Raw genomic sequence first — 17,762 nt, 5'->3', positions numbered from 1 at the left:
AATTGTAGTCCAGAAACCTATGGAAGGCCACAGGTTCCCCCACCCACTGCATCGTGCAGCCGTGAATTCTGTAAGTAAATGGCGCACAGAGACTCACCCACAAACCCTTCCTTGCCGACGAGCTTCAGGGCAATCTTGTCTGCCAGGACGGATGAGTTGCCATGGGCAATGTTGGCAAATGGACCAGCGTGGACAAACACAGGGTTGCCCTGAGAAGAGAAGTGGGAAATGCAACTGGAAGAAGGAAATGCAAAGGGGAAAAAGATGCTTTGCCACCTGGAATGCTGCAAGCCCAACACACACTTAAAAGGTAACGGGACCCCTGACCATTAGGTGCAGTCGTGGCCGACTCTGGGGTTGCGGCGCTCATCTCGCATTATTTATTGAGGGAGCTGGCGTACAGCTTCCGGGTCATGTGGCCAGCAAGACTAAGCCGCTTCTGGCGAACCAGAGCAGCGCACGGAAACGCAGTTTACCTTCCCACTGGAGCGGTACCTATTTATCTACTTGCACTTTGACGTGCTTTTGAACTGCTAGGTTGGCAGGAGCAGGGACCAAGCAACGGGAGCTCACCCCGTCGCGGGGATTCAAACCGCCGACCTTCTGATCGGCAAGCCCTACGCACACTTACTCAGAAGCAAATTCCATGGATCTCAATGGCACTTGCTTGTGAGTAAGCATGTGTTAGGGCTCTAAAAATCTTGCAGCACTTCAAGTGTCTCTGGTGAAGCAACCCTACAAAGTGGAAACTGGGTAGAACTAAAAATCAGCAGGAAAAATCAGCCCATCAGAGTCCCTTCTGTGTCGCCCCAAGTTGAGTGATATTTATTGCAATTGTTAAGAGTGAATTTAATTATTATTTGAGAGTTAATTTTGTTGTGTTCTATTATAGTCTGATATTCATCAGTGAATATCACTTTATATGACATAAGTCGTTCATTTTTAAAGTTATGCTTCATTATGCCTTTTTACACTGGATCAGATTATTATAAGGTGTGTATATTTTGTTGCTGCAAACAGTCTTGTGTATAGTAATATAGAAAGAGGGTATACAAATTGAAAGCAAAATGAAATGGGGCTCTCTCTTTCTGTGCCTGTCAAACCCAAACAGTTCTACAGGAGAGGAGGGAACTCTCACTTCTCAAGCCAAATCCTTCCCTGCACAGAATGGGCAGGATCCAGGAAGTTTAAACCTTTCTGGCTCCTTCAGGAATGCAGACGGCAACCCCTCCCTCCACCTCTGCTAGCTGAAGGTAGGGGAAGAAGATGCAATCTTGCCTGTTAGGAACTGGCTTCCCTCATAGCTCAGAGTCCTTTCTTGGCCACCCCCACACCTTCTGGGAATGCGACAAGTCTGTAAACCACATCCATTCTTGCTGCGTTATATTTCGGTACTTAACTTTAAATAGCAAGAGCTTTGCCTCTGGATTAAGAGCCTGCAGAATTTGCAAGAATCCCAGGCTAGCATCCTGATTCCAACCACACCTCCGGTTAAACAACACTTCCTCTTGTTTTCCTCACAGTAACTCGTATTCCATGCCTCTGCATGGAGAGGTTCTATTGGTCATGGCCAGTTGCCCTTGACAGGTCTATATAATTTCTATTTTAAGCAACATGAAGACCAACCCCTATTTACAACCTGTGTGCTCTGAGGTAAGGGAGAAGCTAGGGAGACTAGGCCAAGCAGCAGAGAGCCACCAACTCCTGACTGGACCGCCAGTGGCCTGGGAGATCTGTTGAGGCAGCCTTTGTCCCTCCTTCTCCAGCCATTCCCCCCCCCCCCCGGGGGCAGGCAGAAGAGGATAAATCCAGGCCAGGGATCTAGTGCCATCGGCAGCTGATTCCACCCTGAGATTATTTTTCTACCATTTCATAGATTAAGGGTCTCATGACTGAGCTATCCCATTTGTTTCTGTTAATGTTTTTTTAATCGCAAACCACTTTGGAAACACGGCAAACAAACAAGGCAAAGCGTGAAGGGGTGATTGGTTGTCAGGTGCAAAATGTTCTTGAGAACCACTGCCTCACAACATTTGGGGGGGGGGGACGACAGGTAGGCTTTCCAATTTCCAACTGACAGCACAAAGCTCGCACAGGATATGCACTTACCTCCAGAGTCTGCATGAGGTTAGGCTCAATAGCATCTTTCATCAAAACTGCCAGGGCACCACTAACTCCCTAAAGAAAGAAGTGTTTAGCGTTACCTGGGTGGCAGTTCGTACCAATTTCTTCAGGTTTAAGATGCTCCAAGAACCGCAAGGGAGCCCACTACAGTGGTGCCCCGCAAGACGAATGCCTCGCAAGACGGAAAACTCGCTAGACGAAAGAGTTTTCTGTTTTGGAGGTGCTTCGCAAAACGAATTTCCTATGGGCTTGCTTCGCAAGACAACAATGTCTTGCGAGTTCCTGCTGGGTTTTTTTCCTCCCCCCCTTTTTCTAAGCCGCTAAGCCGCTTATCAGCTGATCCGATCAGCAGATAAGCCACTAAAAGCCACTAATAGCGCTAATCCGCTAATCCGTCAATGGGCTTGCTTCGCAAGACGAAAAAACCGCTAGATGAAGAGAATCACAGAACGGATTCTTTTCATCTTGCAAGGCACCACTGTATTCTACCTTGACAGAAATAGGATGCTAAATGAACACAATTGAGGATGCCATGCTCACCATTCCATAATTACAGGTAGGGCAATTTCACACATGTACGATCTACCTCTGGGATCCTAAGCATAGTGCTCGAGTGCCGAAGAGACCAGCCTTGGTGCATGCGAGGCCTCTACTTCTCCCTATTTTTAATTTTAAAATGTAAATTAAAGCTGGTGTCCAGGACAATTTACCTTAGGCACACAATGGGATTCTGGAGCAGGGCCTCCTCAGACTACCTGAATCACAAGGGGCTCGCAAAGAAGAAGACGCTCCACAGGTTCTGCTTCGTTCCTGCGCTGCAGGGGGTTGGACTGAATCAGGCATAGGCAAACTCGGCCCTCCAGATGTTTTGGGACTACAATTCCCATCATCCCTGACTACTGGTCGTGTTAGCTAGGGATCATGGGAGTTGTAGTCCCAAAACATCTGGAAGGCCAAGGTTGTCTATGCCTGGAAAAGATGATCCTTGGGCCCCTTCCCACTCCACAATTCTATCATTCTAAATTATCCTGGGGCCAGCTTAGGTTTATGAGCTCAACACCCAGATCCAAGAGACAGTTGAACCAGAATTAAATCCGGCAGAGGTTTCTGGGAAACTTGCACCATCAAGGTCAGTTTTGGCAAAGTTTTGTCTTCTGAGGAAGATTACGGTCTACGTACCAGATCTTCTGTGGTAATTGGAACGCCGTTCTTGCTGGAAGCCACCACCATTTTGGCTAGGCGTCGCCTCATGTCCTCCAGGCCATCTGTGAGAGCCAAGACCGCCATGATTTCACTGGCAACCGTGATGTCGAACTGAGCCTGCCGGAGGGAAGGACAGGGTCAAAAACAGTCTCCCTTCAACCCAGGAGGCATTTTTTTTGTTTTAAAGGAGAACCACCATCTCCAGATACAAACTCTATAGTGGGAATGTGGGGTGGGGGAATCTTCCTTGCCTCGCAAGGGCCCTGTTTCCTTGGAGGGAAGCGGTTGGGGGATGCATGCTGGTGGATGGGCAGGGCTCCTGCAAACTGCAGAGGTTGAGATAAGACGAGGGGATTTCAGATCCAGGGGACGGATGTGGCACCTCAAGCCTCTCCATCCCACTCAGGACTTTCCTTCTGCCACATCTCCTTGACCCTGTTCGTTGCCCTCCTCAAGTGGTTTTGCCTGGCTGGAATGTGTCCTTGAACTGCAAGAGTTTCTCTTGCTTGCCTGGACAGCAAGGTGGATTTTTGTGGTTAACAGGCGAGAGAAGCATTAGACTCAGGGGCCAATGTGGCCTTTTTGCTTGGCCCCCAAGACGCTTCCCAGGTCACCCACATCCTGCAAGCTACACCTTCCTTGAGTTGCTTTTGCCTTTCTGGAATGAATCCTCGAACTGTTGGTATTTCATGCATTCAATGCTGCAGATGTGATTGGTGTAAATCACATGCCTGTCTGGGAAGACCGTGGGAATGGAAGACAGCCTTTTCTCTCTCCCGTTGTGGGTACTGTTGGGACTGTACTTTTGCTTTTACTTCGTCCTGTTCTCTCTCTGAGCTGATGAGAGAGGATGCCATAATTCTTTGTCTGTACATAGTGTGTAAATAAATACGTAGATTAGCTCTACGATGTCTCAAACTTCTTGCTGTGCAATGCTAGAAGATTAGTGTGCATATGCCATCAGGTATACGTCGTTGAGGACGCTCGGAGTGCGGGGGCTGCAGCAGCACCCCAGGGCATTTTCCAACATGAACTACCACAACGCCTCTTGCTTGCCTGAAAGAAATCCATCTTTAGGGTCCGTTTGACTCCTGAAATGGTTCAAAAACCAAGGTGCGGCTTTCAATTGGCTGCAGGAGCTGCCTGCACTCAATCAGAAGCCATGGAAGCTGCGTTGGACGTTCAGCTTCTGAAAAATGTTTGCAAACCAGAATACAGTCATACCTTGGGCTAAGTATGCTTCCGGTTGAGCATTTTCAGGTTACGCTCCGCGGCGACCCGGAAGTAACATGTTACTTCTGGGTTTCACCACTCATGCATGCGCAGATGCTCAAAATGACGTCACCCACAAGTGCAGAAGGGGCGAATCGCGACACGTAGGTGCGGGTTGCATTCTACTCAGGATGCGAATGGGACTCCAGAATGGATCCCATTCGCATCCAGAGGTACCACTGTACTCACTTCCGGGTCTGCAGCGTTCAGGAGCTGATTTGTTCGGGAGCCACTCTGTTTGATTACCAAGGTACCACTGTACTCCAAAACACTTTGGGTGGAAAAGCCAGCCCTTCAGAGAAAGTTAGCAGCAGGTACATATTATCACCCACCCCTTTTATGTTCTCATGCACATCACCTGTAGAAAAACACTCAGTGGGGAAAGAAAAACCCCCAACACCTTTTAGCTGAAGGTCAACCCAGTTGCTAAGGGAGGGTAAGATGCTATTGTTCAAAGACTAGCCAATCCTGCCCCCCCCCCCCCCCGGAATAGGAAAGCATCTCGGAATGAGAGGAGAAAGGGCACTTACTGTGCGTGAGAACCCCTTTTCGGTTGGAGACTGCCCAATAGTGATCTTCCGCAGAAACCTGTCATTTGTGTCCATCACTGAGCAAGGGAAAGCGAGGAGAGGGAGGGAAGGAAGGAGAGAATGAATGGATGGATGGCTGAAAGCAGGTTAAAAAGGACCCTGTGACATGGGCATTTTAGGCAGGTTTTTTTTGGGGGGGCTAGCAAGGATCAGCAACCTTTTTCAGCCGTAGGCCGGTCTACCGTCCCTCAGACCATGTGGGGGGCCAGACTATATTTTTTTTTTGGGGGGGGAATGAACGAATTCCTATGCCCCACAAATAACCCAGAGATGCATTTTAAATAAAAGGACACATTCTACTCATGTAAAAACACACTGATTCCCGGACCGCCCGCGGGCCGAATTGAGAAGGCGATTGGGCCACATCTGGCCCCTGGGCCTTAGGCTGCCTACCCCATTAGCTCAGAAAAGCTGCTGAAAGGTGAATGCCTACTCATAGGTGCACACACTCAAAGACATGCAGCAACACACAGACACAGGGGCACAGCCCTCTCCCTCCCAAAAACTTTTAGAGGTCAACAGTTTCCCCAAGCGTTCCAATCAGTACTGAGCAGCTACATCTTAAGAGCTTCCCAGCAGCGTCCGTGCGGCTAGCCTGCACAGAAAATCAAATTAAATGGTAGCTCCGAAACCCTATGCTGACCGGAACATCTCTGCCGGCCACTTCCTGCTACCAGATAAGCCCAGCAGAGGGGATGTCGCACAGGGCCCTCCTCAAATCTTGGGCCAGCCCTATCAATAACTCTGTAAAGGCCCAGCAATTCTGGGGGTGTTCCTGATTGGAAGTCGGCAAGCCCAGAGCAATGACTCATGCAGAGAAGCAACGGCCGTCTCCTTGGAGGATGGACAGTTCTGCCACACAGGAAGCGAAGGATCAAAACTATCTACAGTGGTGCCTTGCAAGACGAAAAGAATCCGTTCTGTGATTCTCTTCGTCTAGCGGTTTTTTCCTCTTGCGAAGCAAGCCCATTGAAGGATTAGCGGATTAGCGCTATTAGTGGCTTTTAGCGGCTTATCTGCTGATCGGATCAGCTGATAAGCGGCTCAGCGGCTTAGAAAAAGGGGGGGGAGAAGGGAAAAAAACCAGCAGGAACTCGCAAGACATTGTCGTCTTGCGAAGCAAGCCCATAGGAAATTCGTTTTGCGAAGCACCTCCAAAACGGAAAACTCTTTCGTCTAGCGAGTTTTCCGTCTTGCGAGGCATTCGTCTTGCGGGGCACCACTGTATAATCTGTGTGCAATCAGATTTTGGCTAACATTGAAGACTGTGGGATGGGGACAGGAAGTGGAGGGAGATAAGCAGGAATTTCTAAGTCTAAACCTTAAACCATTTTTTTTGTACACACACAAAAACAAAAGCTCAAACTCCCCCACCTTTCTAAACATCTTTCTACTTTGCCCACTGTGGGTTATTTTTGCGCCAATACCTCTTTGCCATGTTATGCTGTCTGGATCAATATCCAATCTCACAAATTTGTTTATTTCATCATCCGTCAAAGCCCTTGGGTCTGTTTTCTCAATATGCAATCTCTGAGGAGGAACGAAAGGAGGGGGAGAGAAATAAGATGGTGGGTAGTTACAGGAAATGAGCAAGTTCATTTTGGAGGGGGGGGGGGGAATCGTTCTTAAAGCAAAATAAATAAATAAAGGGAGAGCAGCGTCTAAAAGCCTAGGCTGAAACTTGAAACCTGCCAAGAAGAAATGTGAAAAAGCATGGTTTGCACATAACTCTGAACCATGGTTTGTCTAAGCCATGGCTTAGCATCCTGTGCAAACCAGGAATGATGTAAGTGACAGATTTTTTTTAAGCCAGAATTTCAGCTTCAATGGGCCAGCTATAGATATGGGTCCTAAGTGTGTTTCCTGCCTAGCTAACTTGAACAGGAGCCTAATCTGAAAGAAGATATATAATGTAGAGCCAGATTTTCCTGAAGAAATAGAGAGACTTGTACAAATCAGCCTTCTCCACCTTGGTGCCCTCCAGCTCTTTCAGACTATCCACCAAAACAGCTGGCGGGCACTGGTGAGGGCTGGCATAGTATATCACACTTTGCCTGGGTGGAAATCTCATAAATTACAGGGCCAAGATTCTGGGTTTTGCAACTGTCTGCTGGCTCCTGATGGCTTACATGACAACAATGATGCGCACATATGACTTCATTAAGTGTTCTTGATTAGTCCTTTGTGTGACTTTTTGATTTTATAATTGTTTTCTGAATGTCTAAGGCAAGTCCTCACATTACTCTTTGCATACATTTGCCAGATACCAGATCTTGCATTTTTTTGCTTCCTGTTTGCCTGGGTTTTTTATGCTTTGCTGTTTTCAGTACAAGTTTTTTTAATAAAATAAAAGGATTCTGGGCTTTGCACCAAATTCTATGCTTGCGAACATGCAAGATGGTCACATCCCTGAGTATATAGTCCATGAAACTTCCACACGGAAGGAACTTGGAAATTTGTTACCGGAACAGGCTTTGCAAACTCACCCGCAATCTCTGGATCTGGACGTTGGAGAACTTCCTGGCGCCGTCAACAGAAGGGACCAATCGGGAATAGAGAGCCTTAAGGAGCAAAGGCACTTCATTAGCACTCAATTAGGGCACTCAACAAGTCACACACACACACACACTACAGGGGAAAAGATAAATTGCACCATGTTACCTGATCAGACTGCGTGGCCTCGTGGAAGATGCGGGCATCAATAGCGGCAGCGACCAGGTTATTGGCTGCAGTAATGGCGTGGATGTCGCCAGTGAGGTGGAGATTGAACTAGAGAGGACGGAAAATGTCAGTTTGCATTTCTTAGTGCAGAAAGCACCGATCTGATGTGTTGAGATCTTTCCTATTCTAATTAATTCAAGAGGGTTCTGGAAGCTTCTCTGTGTGAAAGAAGGTTCACGATGTTTGGGTTATTCCTTCAGAGAAGCTGAGTGCAGCTAGTTTAAACTAGTTCTGTTATCTCTTTCAGTCAAGGTCATTGCTGACTATAAAAATAGGCCAGAAGGAGCCTGGGTTTCACACTTTCTCTTTCTATCTCTCTTTCCTTCTGGCGTGGTGTTCTGAACAGTGGTACCTCTGGTTGTGAACGGGATCCATTCCGGAGGCCCGTACACAACATGAAAAGAGCGCAACCTGCAGCGGCGCGTCTGCGCACGCACGGGTTGCAATTCGCCGCTTCTGCACATGACGTCATTTTGCACGCCTGCGCATGCGCGAGTGGCGAAACCTGGAAGTAACCCTTTCCGGTGCTTCCAGGTTGCCGCAGGACGTAACCTGAAATAACATAACATGAAGCGGATGTAACATGAAGTATGACTGTACATAGTATGCTTAGTGTTAAGATTCATTAACAAAAGATTTAGACTTATTATAAGTTATTGCAAGTTTAAGTTAAGTCTGCTGCAACTGGATTTCTTATGGACAGTGCCAATCCTAATTGTATTGGATTGGTGGCCATTATGCTCATTTGCCTTCAGTGGCAGTAAAGCTCTGCTGGATGAAATATTAATTGCCTCTGGTCTATTTTTTGGGGAATCCTGCAACAAGTTTAAGTTTTTTACTCTGCTAAATATACAATGGAATCTACCCTGGATCAATATTGAGTAGAATTTCCATGACAAAAACGGGGAGACAAATTGGATCAGGGTGGAGAGACCTCAACAACAACCTCAAACCCTCTGTTAAAGCCCAGCAAGTCCCAAAAAACAGGACTATGAGCTGAAGAGGGAAATATTAATAGCAATGCTCCTGTAGGCGAGGTTAGAAAATTGCTTTGAGATAGGTAAGAGACAAGAGCCGTCTCTTGATGTCACACTGCAAAATTTCCAGAGGTCCGGGGAAGTGGGTATCGTAGAAAAAGTTCCAACCCCCTGAATTGCAGGAATCTTTCGCCCAATGTGGGGCTCAAACCCACGGCCCTGAGATTAAGAGTCTTGTGCTCTACCGACTGAGCTAATCCCACATCAGCCGTTTTGTCTCAAATGCTGTCATAAATTAAGGAATCAAATTACCTCCTCCATAGGAATAACCTGAGAATATCCACCGCCAGCCGCACCACCTGTATAAAAGGAAGGATGCCATTCATCAGACCGTGCTTGCAAAAAGCATGAGCATCTTTATTTTATTATTTTATTGATTTTCACATTTATCACAGAAAGAAAAAGAAAACATTACAAAACACACAACAAAGAGAAAAAAACACAAAAAAGAACTATTACTTCAAATCCCTAATTTTCATTACATTGATAACTGACTTCCTCAAATCCCCTCTCTGAATTTCATTATATCACCTGTTTAACAGTTCTCCAAATTCATATTTCTAATAATATTAACTCCTTTCATTTACTAACCTCTTCTCTTTTATTAATATTCTAATGCTTAATATTTACTACCACATATTCTTACTCTATCCCTAAGTCTATTTATTAATTCCAATAATTTTCTATTTATCTTATATTACAATATTTAGCTAGACATTCTTTAAATTTCTTAAAAGTGTGAGCATCTTTAGATTATGAAGAGGATGCACAGGCTTCTAAAACCGACAAACTTCTCTGAGCAGTGATGGGTGTCAAGAAAAAGGCTTGCCCGAAAACCTCCTGCATACGATTACCAGAGATGAAAGTAGATCATGTGCTTATCTGTAAGTTGTCTTGTGTTATCTCATAACTTTTAAGTCCAAATTACTGATACCGGAAACAATATTTTCAGTACATTGGTACCTCGGGTTACATACGCTTCAGGTTACAGACTCCGCTAAGCCAGAAATAGTGCTTCAGGTTAAGAACTTTGCTTCAGGATAAGAACAGAAATCAGCCTTCGGCGGCGCAGTGGCAGCGGGAGGCCCCATTAGCTAAAGTGGTGCTTCAGGTTAAGAACAGTTTCAGGTTAAGAACGGATCTCCGGAACGAATTAAGTACTTGACCAGAGGTACCACTGTAATGTTCTGGGAAGGGGTATAGCTTGTAGCAGTGCATCTGCCTTGAATGCAGAAGATTCCAGGTTTTACCCCGCCCCCCAACATCTCCTGGTGCACCCTGGACATAAGAAGAGGCTGCTGGATCAGGCCCACGGCCCACCTTTACGTACCTTTAATTCCAAACGTGGGTCCTTGCGAAGGCTGCCGAACGCAGGCAAAGGCATTCCGACCAAGGTATGCTCCCAGCGCTTGCACCAGTCCAACTGTTGTGGTGCTTTTCCCTTCTCCCAGGGGTGTGGGCGTTATACTGAAATGCAAAAACAAACAAACCCCAAGGCGTTGGGAAAATGCACCCATTTCCTTCGAGCAAAGCCGACAGGCTATGAACAAGGTGATCTCCCGCATGCACCCTTAGCGCTGGTATTCAAAGCTCAAGACAAGTTCTTTGGGGTCCAGCAAATCACAGGACGGCCACGATGCCGATCTCGTGCTGCCTCGCCTCTGCCCCTCCCAGCAAACAACCACCACCTGCCTCCTGGGAAGTCAGTGCAGCGGCTCCACCCAGTGGCATAGCATGGGAGGGGCCATGGGGGCAGCTGCCCTGGGCACAAAATTGTTTGGGGTGCACAATTTCAGCACCCAGAGCTGCCTCAACACAGCTGTGCACTGTTAGTTCTGTTTTGCCACTGAGCAGCTGCTTAGAGTCACAAGGCTCTGTTTACATTCCAGAGACATTCCAGGCTGTTGGAAGTCTCACGGGAGAAGGGAGACGGATGTGATGTTACTGGTTTCCTGTTCCTTTGTTTCTTTGTTGTTCAGTTGCTCTCTGCTCTCACAGAGAGAGGATGTATTTTTCTTTGGTCTCTGCGTAGCTTAGTAATAAAGCATAGCATGTAGCCATAAATCTCATCACTTCCGCGTGCTGTTTTGGATTCTCTGCTGAATGGGGGAAAGTGCCTGAGGCCTCATCAAAGGCTCAGGTCGTTAATTATTCGTCGGGGGCGATTCTGAAGGACTTGAAGGAAGATGAGCTTTATCAGCTTGGCCGAGCGGAGATCCCGACATGCACTTCCAGCGAACGACTCTTATTTTCTTATCACTGTGGTTGCAATACTCCTGAGTGACGCGGACACCATTAGGCAGCTGAATGTGCATGCATACTCTGTCTGTTTCCATCCCTCTCTCCCACCCACCCAGCTCTAAGCAGCCCCGGGCACTGGGAACCCACGTTACGCCACTGGCTGGTTCCACCCCACCTGGCAAGCTGCTCCCTGCTCCCCAATGTCCCCAACCGAAAACGGCTACGAGCCGACCAGAGTAGAGGAAACGGAGCCATGAAACCTACCCCGTTACGACAACGTATCTGCCGTCGGGCTGGTCCTTCAGGCGCTTCAGCGCCGACAGCGAAATCTTGGCCTTGCTCTGGCCGTAGAGTTGCACCTCATCTGAGAGCAGACCGATCTCCTTGGCCAGCTGGCCGATGGGCTTGGGGAAGCAGGACCGGGATACTTCGATGTCGCTGAAAGTCAACAAGAGGGCGGTGAGGAGTTGTTCTACGGAGAGATGATACGCAGGACTATAGGAAGCTGCTTTAATGCTGAGTTATAGATCGCTGGCCCAGTGAAGTTCATGGCCGAGTGAGGATTCGAACCCAGGCCTCCCGGGCTGTAGCCCACTACTTTAATCACAACACCACCCTGGCTCTCCCCACTACAGTTGTGTGTGTATGGAGGGAGAGTCATGTTTCTGAGTGCTCGCCTAAAATAAAGGCTCCTAGCAAGCTGGAAAATTAGCAGAAGGATGGACCAGAGCGAGCTCTCATCTTGGGTGCCCTCCAGCTGTTTTAAAACTACAACACCTGTCAGTCCCAGCCACAACATCTGGAGATATTCCTAGAACCACAGAATTGCAGACTTGGAAGGCATCATACAAGGATCATCTGGTCCACCACATCCCTGCAGTTGCAAGGCTCTCCCTGCTCAATGTAGGGACGTGGGTGGCACTGTGGGTTAAACCACAGAGCCTAGGACTTGCCGATCAGAAGGTCGGTGGTTTGAATCCCCGCGTCGGGGTGAGCTCCCATTGCTTGGTCCCTGCCATCCTAGCCATCCTAGCAGTTCGAAAGCATGCCAAAGTGCAAGTAGATAAATAGGTACCGCTCCGGTGGGAAGGTAAACGGCATTTCCATGCGCTGCCCTGGTTTTGCCAGAAGCGGCTTAGTCATGCTGGCCACATGACCCAGAAGCTGTACGCCGGCTCCCTCGGCCAATAATGCGAGATGAGCGCCGCAACCCCAGAGTCGGTCGTGACTGGACCTAATGGCCAGGGGTCCCTTTACCTTTACTCTGCTCAATGTGGAGCTCAAATGCACAACCCTGAGATTAAGATCCACATGATCTTCCCCAGATTGGGGGAAGGTAGACCTTGTTTTAAAACAACAACCACCTAGATTATTTTTTTATTATTATAAAAAAGCTGTTCCCTGCAAATTCAACAAAAATCAATTGCATCACCCATTTGCAGACCACAGAAATATATTCCATCAGTTCCAAGTTTCTATCACCCCATTTTGCTGTGAGTAGTGGAGAGAACATGCTGGACCTCTACAAAGACTTAATAAAAACAACACCCCCATCCCATGCCCCAACACACACACACCCATATAAATTCAGGCAAAAACCAGAATGAAATAATCTCTATCAATGGCCTTCCAGCCATAAGATGTTCCTTACCTTGGAACAGGCGTTCTAGGGATCAGCTGGTTATACTGAATATTCCACTTGCCAGGCTGATATTTCTCCAGAAAGCGCTGCGCACTTTCTACAGTGCTCTAAATTCGTATTGAAAAACAAAGAAGCGAACCAAGGAAAGGTCCATCACACAAAACGTTCCAGCAGGTCAGTCAATAATGTCATAGGCAAGACAGAACAGGAGCCCAGCAGACACCTGGAAAGACTACTGGCCACAACTGCTGTGTTCTCCCTCTGAATACTACCTGCTGGGAGTCAGGGAGAGTGCAGTTGCACTCAAGTCCCGCTTGCAGGCTTTCCATAGGAGTCTGGCTGGCTACTGTGATAACAGGATACTGGACCAGTTGGACCAGTGGCCTGATTCTGCAGCCAGGCTCTCTTCTTAAGGTCCATGCATAATCATAGTTTAGAGGTCCCGGGCCCTAAGGAAGTCAGATTATCCTCCACCAGGGCCAGGGCCTTCTCAGTGATGGCTCCGACGTGGTGGAATGCTCTGTCCCATGAGACCAGGGCCCTGCAGGATTTAACTTCTTTCTGCAGGGCCTGTAAGACAGAGCTATTCTGCCTGGCTTTCAATTTGAACTTAGCCTGATCTTTTATTCCCCTTCCTTCCCTCCCCCTTTTACGAAGATTACCCGTTCTGGGATCCCACAGCTAATTCTCCCCTGGTCTCCTTGCTGGCCCAAATAGGACTAATTTAGCCAGCTAGCCCTGGTGATCATCTAATGTTTATTGGATGGATTTCCCCCCAAATTGATTTTTGAATTCTGAATTTATTGTTATTCACGTTTTATACTGTATTTTATGCTGTTTTTTGTTGCATTAATTAAGTGTTTTAAATTTGTTGTTAGCCGCCCTGAGCCCGGTTTTCTGAACCAGGAAGGGTGGGGTATAAATAAAATTTTATTATTTATTTTTATTTATTATTCTTATGCTTGCTGAAACCAGAGGAAGGGCACAGAGCATTTATGTCCAAAGATAAGTACAGAGCTCTCAGTATCCCACTCCTCGGGGATTCAAATCATGCATATTCTGCAAATTTGCATTTCAAATTTGCATTTCCTGCATTTCTGGTGCAGAATTTAGGTCCCCTGGGTGGTGCCCGAAGGATTACCCTTTTCCATAGATCCCTCATGAAGACTTCAGCCAGGAGCTAAGGTCCTGCACCAAGAACCTCCATCACTCATTGGGACGCAGGTGGGTACAAGCTGCAGGGCCTTTTTGGTTGTAGCACTGCTGTTATGGAATGCACTCTCTAGGAAGCCTGGCCTCAACACCTCCATCCCCTGCCTCATTCTAACATCTTAATTACAACCTGGTTGCTTGGGTAGGTTTTGGGGGAAGGCAGATTATTATTTCTGTTGCCCTTGAAGCCAATTTTAGGTCATTCCCCCCCCCCCCCAAAAAAAGCAGGATATAAAACAAAGGACCCTAACTGTTTACAGCATTAGTTGCTGCATTTTAGGATTATCGTTTCTGATCTCTGCTGTCAGACACTCTGATTACATCAGCAGAAAGCCAGAATACAAAGGTTAAATCATCACCGTGGTTTATATTTTGAGAGCCTGTGGCCCTTCAGATGCTATTGGACTCCTGTCGTCTGTAGCCAGCATGTCCAATGGTCAAGAATAATACATGATAGACTCCAATCTGCCCCTGATTCAGAAGCACAGTAATCAGAAATACTGGAGGTTGCTATTTATTCCGGCAATTTATATAGCTCTTCATGCAACAGAGATGGACATACAAGCAGCTTACAACGTTACAAAACTAACACAAACAAGTTTTTTAAGAATCAACTAACATATGGGGGCCGTCATGGCTAATGGCAGATGAAAAACACAGACATACAGTGGAGACATGCAGCCCCATCAAATAATAATAATAATAATAATAATAATAATAATAATAATAATAATAATAATAATAATAGTAACAACAACAACAACAACAACAACAACAACAACAACAACAACACCACGCAGCCCATCTGACTGGGTTGCCCCAGCCACTCTGGCCGGCTCCCAACAAAATATGACAAACACAACAAAACATCAAACATTAAAAACTTCCTTATACAGAGCTGCCTTCTGATGTCTCCTAAAGTCAAATAGAATGAAGGCAGCCCTGTTTAGGGAAGCTTTTAATGTTTGATGTATTACATTATTTTAATATTTTTTGGAAGCCGCCCAGAGTGGCTGGGGAAGCCCAGCCAGATGGGCGGGGTATAAATAATAAATTATTATTATTATTATTATTATTATTATTATTATTATTATTATTATTATTATTATTATTATCATTATTATCATTATTATCATTATCATCATCCCATTATTTAACATTTACAAGCATGCATTCATAGGTAGCAGCTGCACCCTCACCTCTGCAATTTATGCTCACGCCAAAAGGTGGGACAAAAACACACACACACACACACACACACACAGAGAGAACACCCTAGAGCACCCACAACCATTCCCCCCCCCGTACATAATGTGCAGCTGTTCTGGGGGAAAGCAAGAGTTTTGAGGGTGGGGTTGTGGGAGAGCAACGCAGCCCATGCGCCTCCCACAGGTACAAGCAGTGCGCTCTCTCCGCGAACCAAGGGCACACACCTGCATCAGCATGGCAACCGTCATTGGCCCGACACCTCCAGGGACCGGGGTGATGTAACCCGCCTTCTCCTTGGCTGCGCTGTAGGCCACATCGCCAACGACCCTTTTCCCACTTGCCCTTGTACTGTCTTGCGTGTGAGAGAGAGATAAGGGGAGGGTGAGCATCAGAGCAATACAAAGAATAAGCAGGAAAAAGGCCTGGGAACATCTTTGCAATGGCAGAAACACACAAGCATAATCTCTTGGCAGCGCTAAGGCAACACACCAGACCACTCTGTTTCTCCTCCTCTTTCAGGTTTCACTAATAATTGCTGTGCTGTTAAGCTGGTGAACTGCACAGCTCACCCAGAAAGACTCCCCTTTAGGATTTCCCCACTCCCTGGGTTTTAGTGCTGTTTTTATCCGTGTTCACGCTGCTCCTTGCGTCTTTATGCTAGTTCGCCGTTCAGCTCTGCCCATAGTGCAGCTGCAGCAGCAGCAATCGTTTCTGCGCAGACCAGATTTGTGTTTTGCAGATTTTAATTTGTTAACCACTCAGGAGGACGTGTATATAAAAATACAAACAGGAGAAAGGAATTTTTTTTTTATATCAAAGAGCAAGGTTTGCTCAAAAACTCCTGCGTGTACCATTTTTATAAGTGGCTGATGCTTTTCTTAAGACTTTGCAAGGCAGCAAGATAGCTTGGGATTTGCAGGGCGAGGGGGTGGGAATGAAGAATAATCTTGCATTAATGCCATGGAGCCAGAGCTGCCTTAGCCAAATCTTTTCCTTTCTTTTCTTTTCTTTTTAAAACCCATTCAGTCAAATTGCAAGCACTTGTGGCCAGCTAGTACAGAGGGCACAGCTCAATGATATTGAAGTGTCCAACATCCTAACTGCTACTCTGCACTCTTTCAGAGAACCAGTGCAGAGTAGCAGTTAAGAGTGTTGGGATTAGGGTCTGCGAGACCTGGGTTCAAATCCTCCACTCAGCCATGGAGCTCACTGGGTGACTTTGGGCCGGAAGTAACCTCTCACAGGGGTGTTGTAAAATGGAGATGGGGAAATCCACGTACCCCGCTGCGAGCTCCTTGGAGGAAAAGTGGCATATAAATGCATAACACATTCTATGGCTTTCTATAGCACTATTTAGATACAAGATCATGTACAAGGTGAGCTAAGAGGCAACACAACAGAAAGAATAAAAAATTAACTTGTTTATGAATGCCATTATCTTGCACGTGAAAATCTGGAAAGAAAACACCAACCAATGAAGAATGGATTTCAAAGCTAATGAATTATGCAGAGCTGGCGGAACTAACAGCAAAAATAAGAAACCAACACCACAGGGTAATCACAGAAGCCCTTTTGGGGATATCTGAAAAAATGTTATAATCAGATGAAATCGCAAGCAGGATTTGAAATACGGGCAGCGGTAGGAGATTGATAATATATGAAATAGAATAACATGTCTTAGGCGAAATGTTTATTAAAACGCAGTAAGTAAATGGGATGAGTTTATGAACTCATGGAGGGAAAGGCAAGAAAGTCAAATTTTAAAGAGAAACGTATAACAAGTTTGGAATCTGGAATACAGTGGTACCTCAGTTTAAGTATTTAATTCGTTCTGGAGGATGACAATGATGATGATGTTTGTACCCCACCCATCTGACCGGGTTGCCCAAGTCACTCTGGGCAGCTCCCCAGGTAAGAGCTGGGAGGGTCCACTTGCTTTTGTGTAGGACGGCCACTTCATGAGAAGAGAAGACCCCCGGAAAAGACCCTGATGTTGGGAAAGATGGAGGGCACAAGGAGAAGGGGACGACAGAGGATGAGATGGTTGGACAGTGTTCTCGAAGCTACCAGCATGAGCTTGACCAAACTGAGGGAGGCAGTGGAAGACAGGAGTGCCTGGCGTGCTCTGGTCCATGGGGTCACGAAGAGTCGGACACGACTAAACAACAGCAAAAGGGTTAAGATCTACCTCGATAGAGGGCTCTGTATGTTATTATTCTCGCTCTTCCTCTTCCGCCCTTCTCTATTTTCTCTCTGTCTTTTTTGTTTTGTTTTCTTCTCTATTTTTATTTAGATTAGTTTGGTTTTTAGTGTATGGTACGTTGAAAACTTTCAAAAAAAATCAGGTTAAAAAACAAAACACATCTGTCACACTCCATGTTGGCAGTCATTTCTTGGGGAAAGGGATCGGTGGAATCGTCAGCGCTTTTCACACCATCTCACCTTCCAGAACCTTCCCTGGCAGCCAGGCATCCCTAAGGTGTTTCAGCCTAAAATTCCCATCAGCCCCAG

The 17,762-nt window shown here is 46.5% G+C and overlaps 1 protein-coding gene across 1 annotated transcript in view; it reads right to left on the bottom strand.

Annotated features, from left to right (window-relative positions):
* MTHFD1 (methylenetetrahydrofolate dehydrogenase, cyclohydrolase and formyltetrahydrofolate synthetase 1) overlaps window positions 1–17,762 on the bottom strand; it is a 68,600-nt gene that overhangs the window by 29,848 nt on the left and 20,990 nt on the right. The window contains exons 9-20 of the mRNA XM_081191959.1: window positions 15,476–15,603; window positions 12,840–12,937; window positions 11,453–11,626; window positions 10,278–10,414; window positions 9,200–9,246; window positions 7,851–7,958; window positions 7,676–7,750; window positions 6,617–6,719; window positions 5,130–5,206; window positions 3,304–3,444; window positions 2,110–2,178; window positions 98–209 (exon numbers count right to left, since the gene is read on the bottom strand). Coding sequence (XP_081048085.1) covers window positions 98–209; window positions 2,110–2,178; window positions 3,304–3,444; window positions 5,130–5,206; window positions 6,617–6,719; window positions 7,676–7,750; window positions 7,851–7,958; window positions 9,200–9,246; window positions 10,278–10,414; window positions 11,453–11,626; window positions 12,840–12,937; window positions 15,476–15,603 — 1,269 coding nt within the window. The remainder of the gene's footprint in view (window positions 1–97; window positions 210–2,109; window positions 2,179–3,303; window positions 3,445–5,129; window positions 5,207–6,616; window positions 6,720–7,675; window positions 7,751–7,850; window positions 7,959–9,199; window positions 9,247–10,277; window positions 10,415–11,452; window positions 11,627–12,839; window positions 12,938–15,475; window positions 15,604–17,762) is intronic.

Source organism: Podarcis bocagei (assembly GCF_964188305.1).
Source record: "Podarcis bocagei genome assembly, chromosome: 1".
Classification (NCBI taxonomy): domain Eukaryota; kingdom Metazoa; phylum Chordata; class Lepidosauria; order Squamata; family Lacertidae; genus Podarcis; species Podarcis bocagei.
The sequence above is the reverse complement of the archived record's forward strand: the minus strand, read 5'-3'. Positions and strand labels throughout refer to the sequence as shown.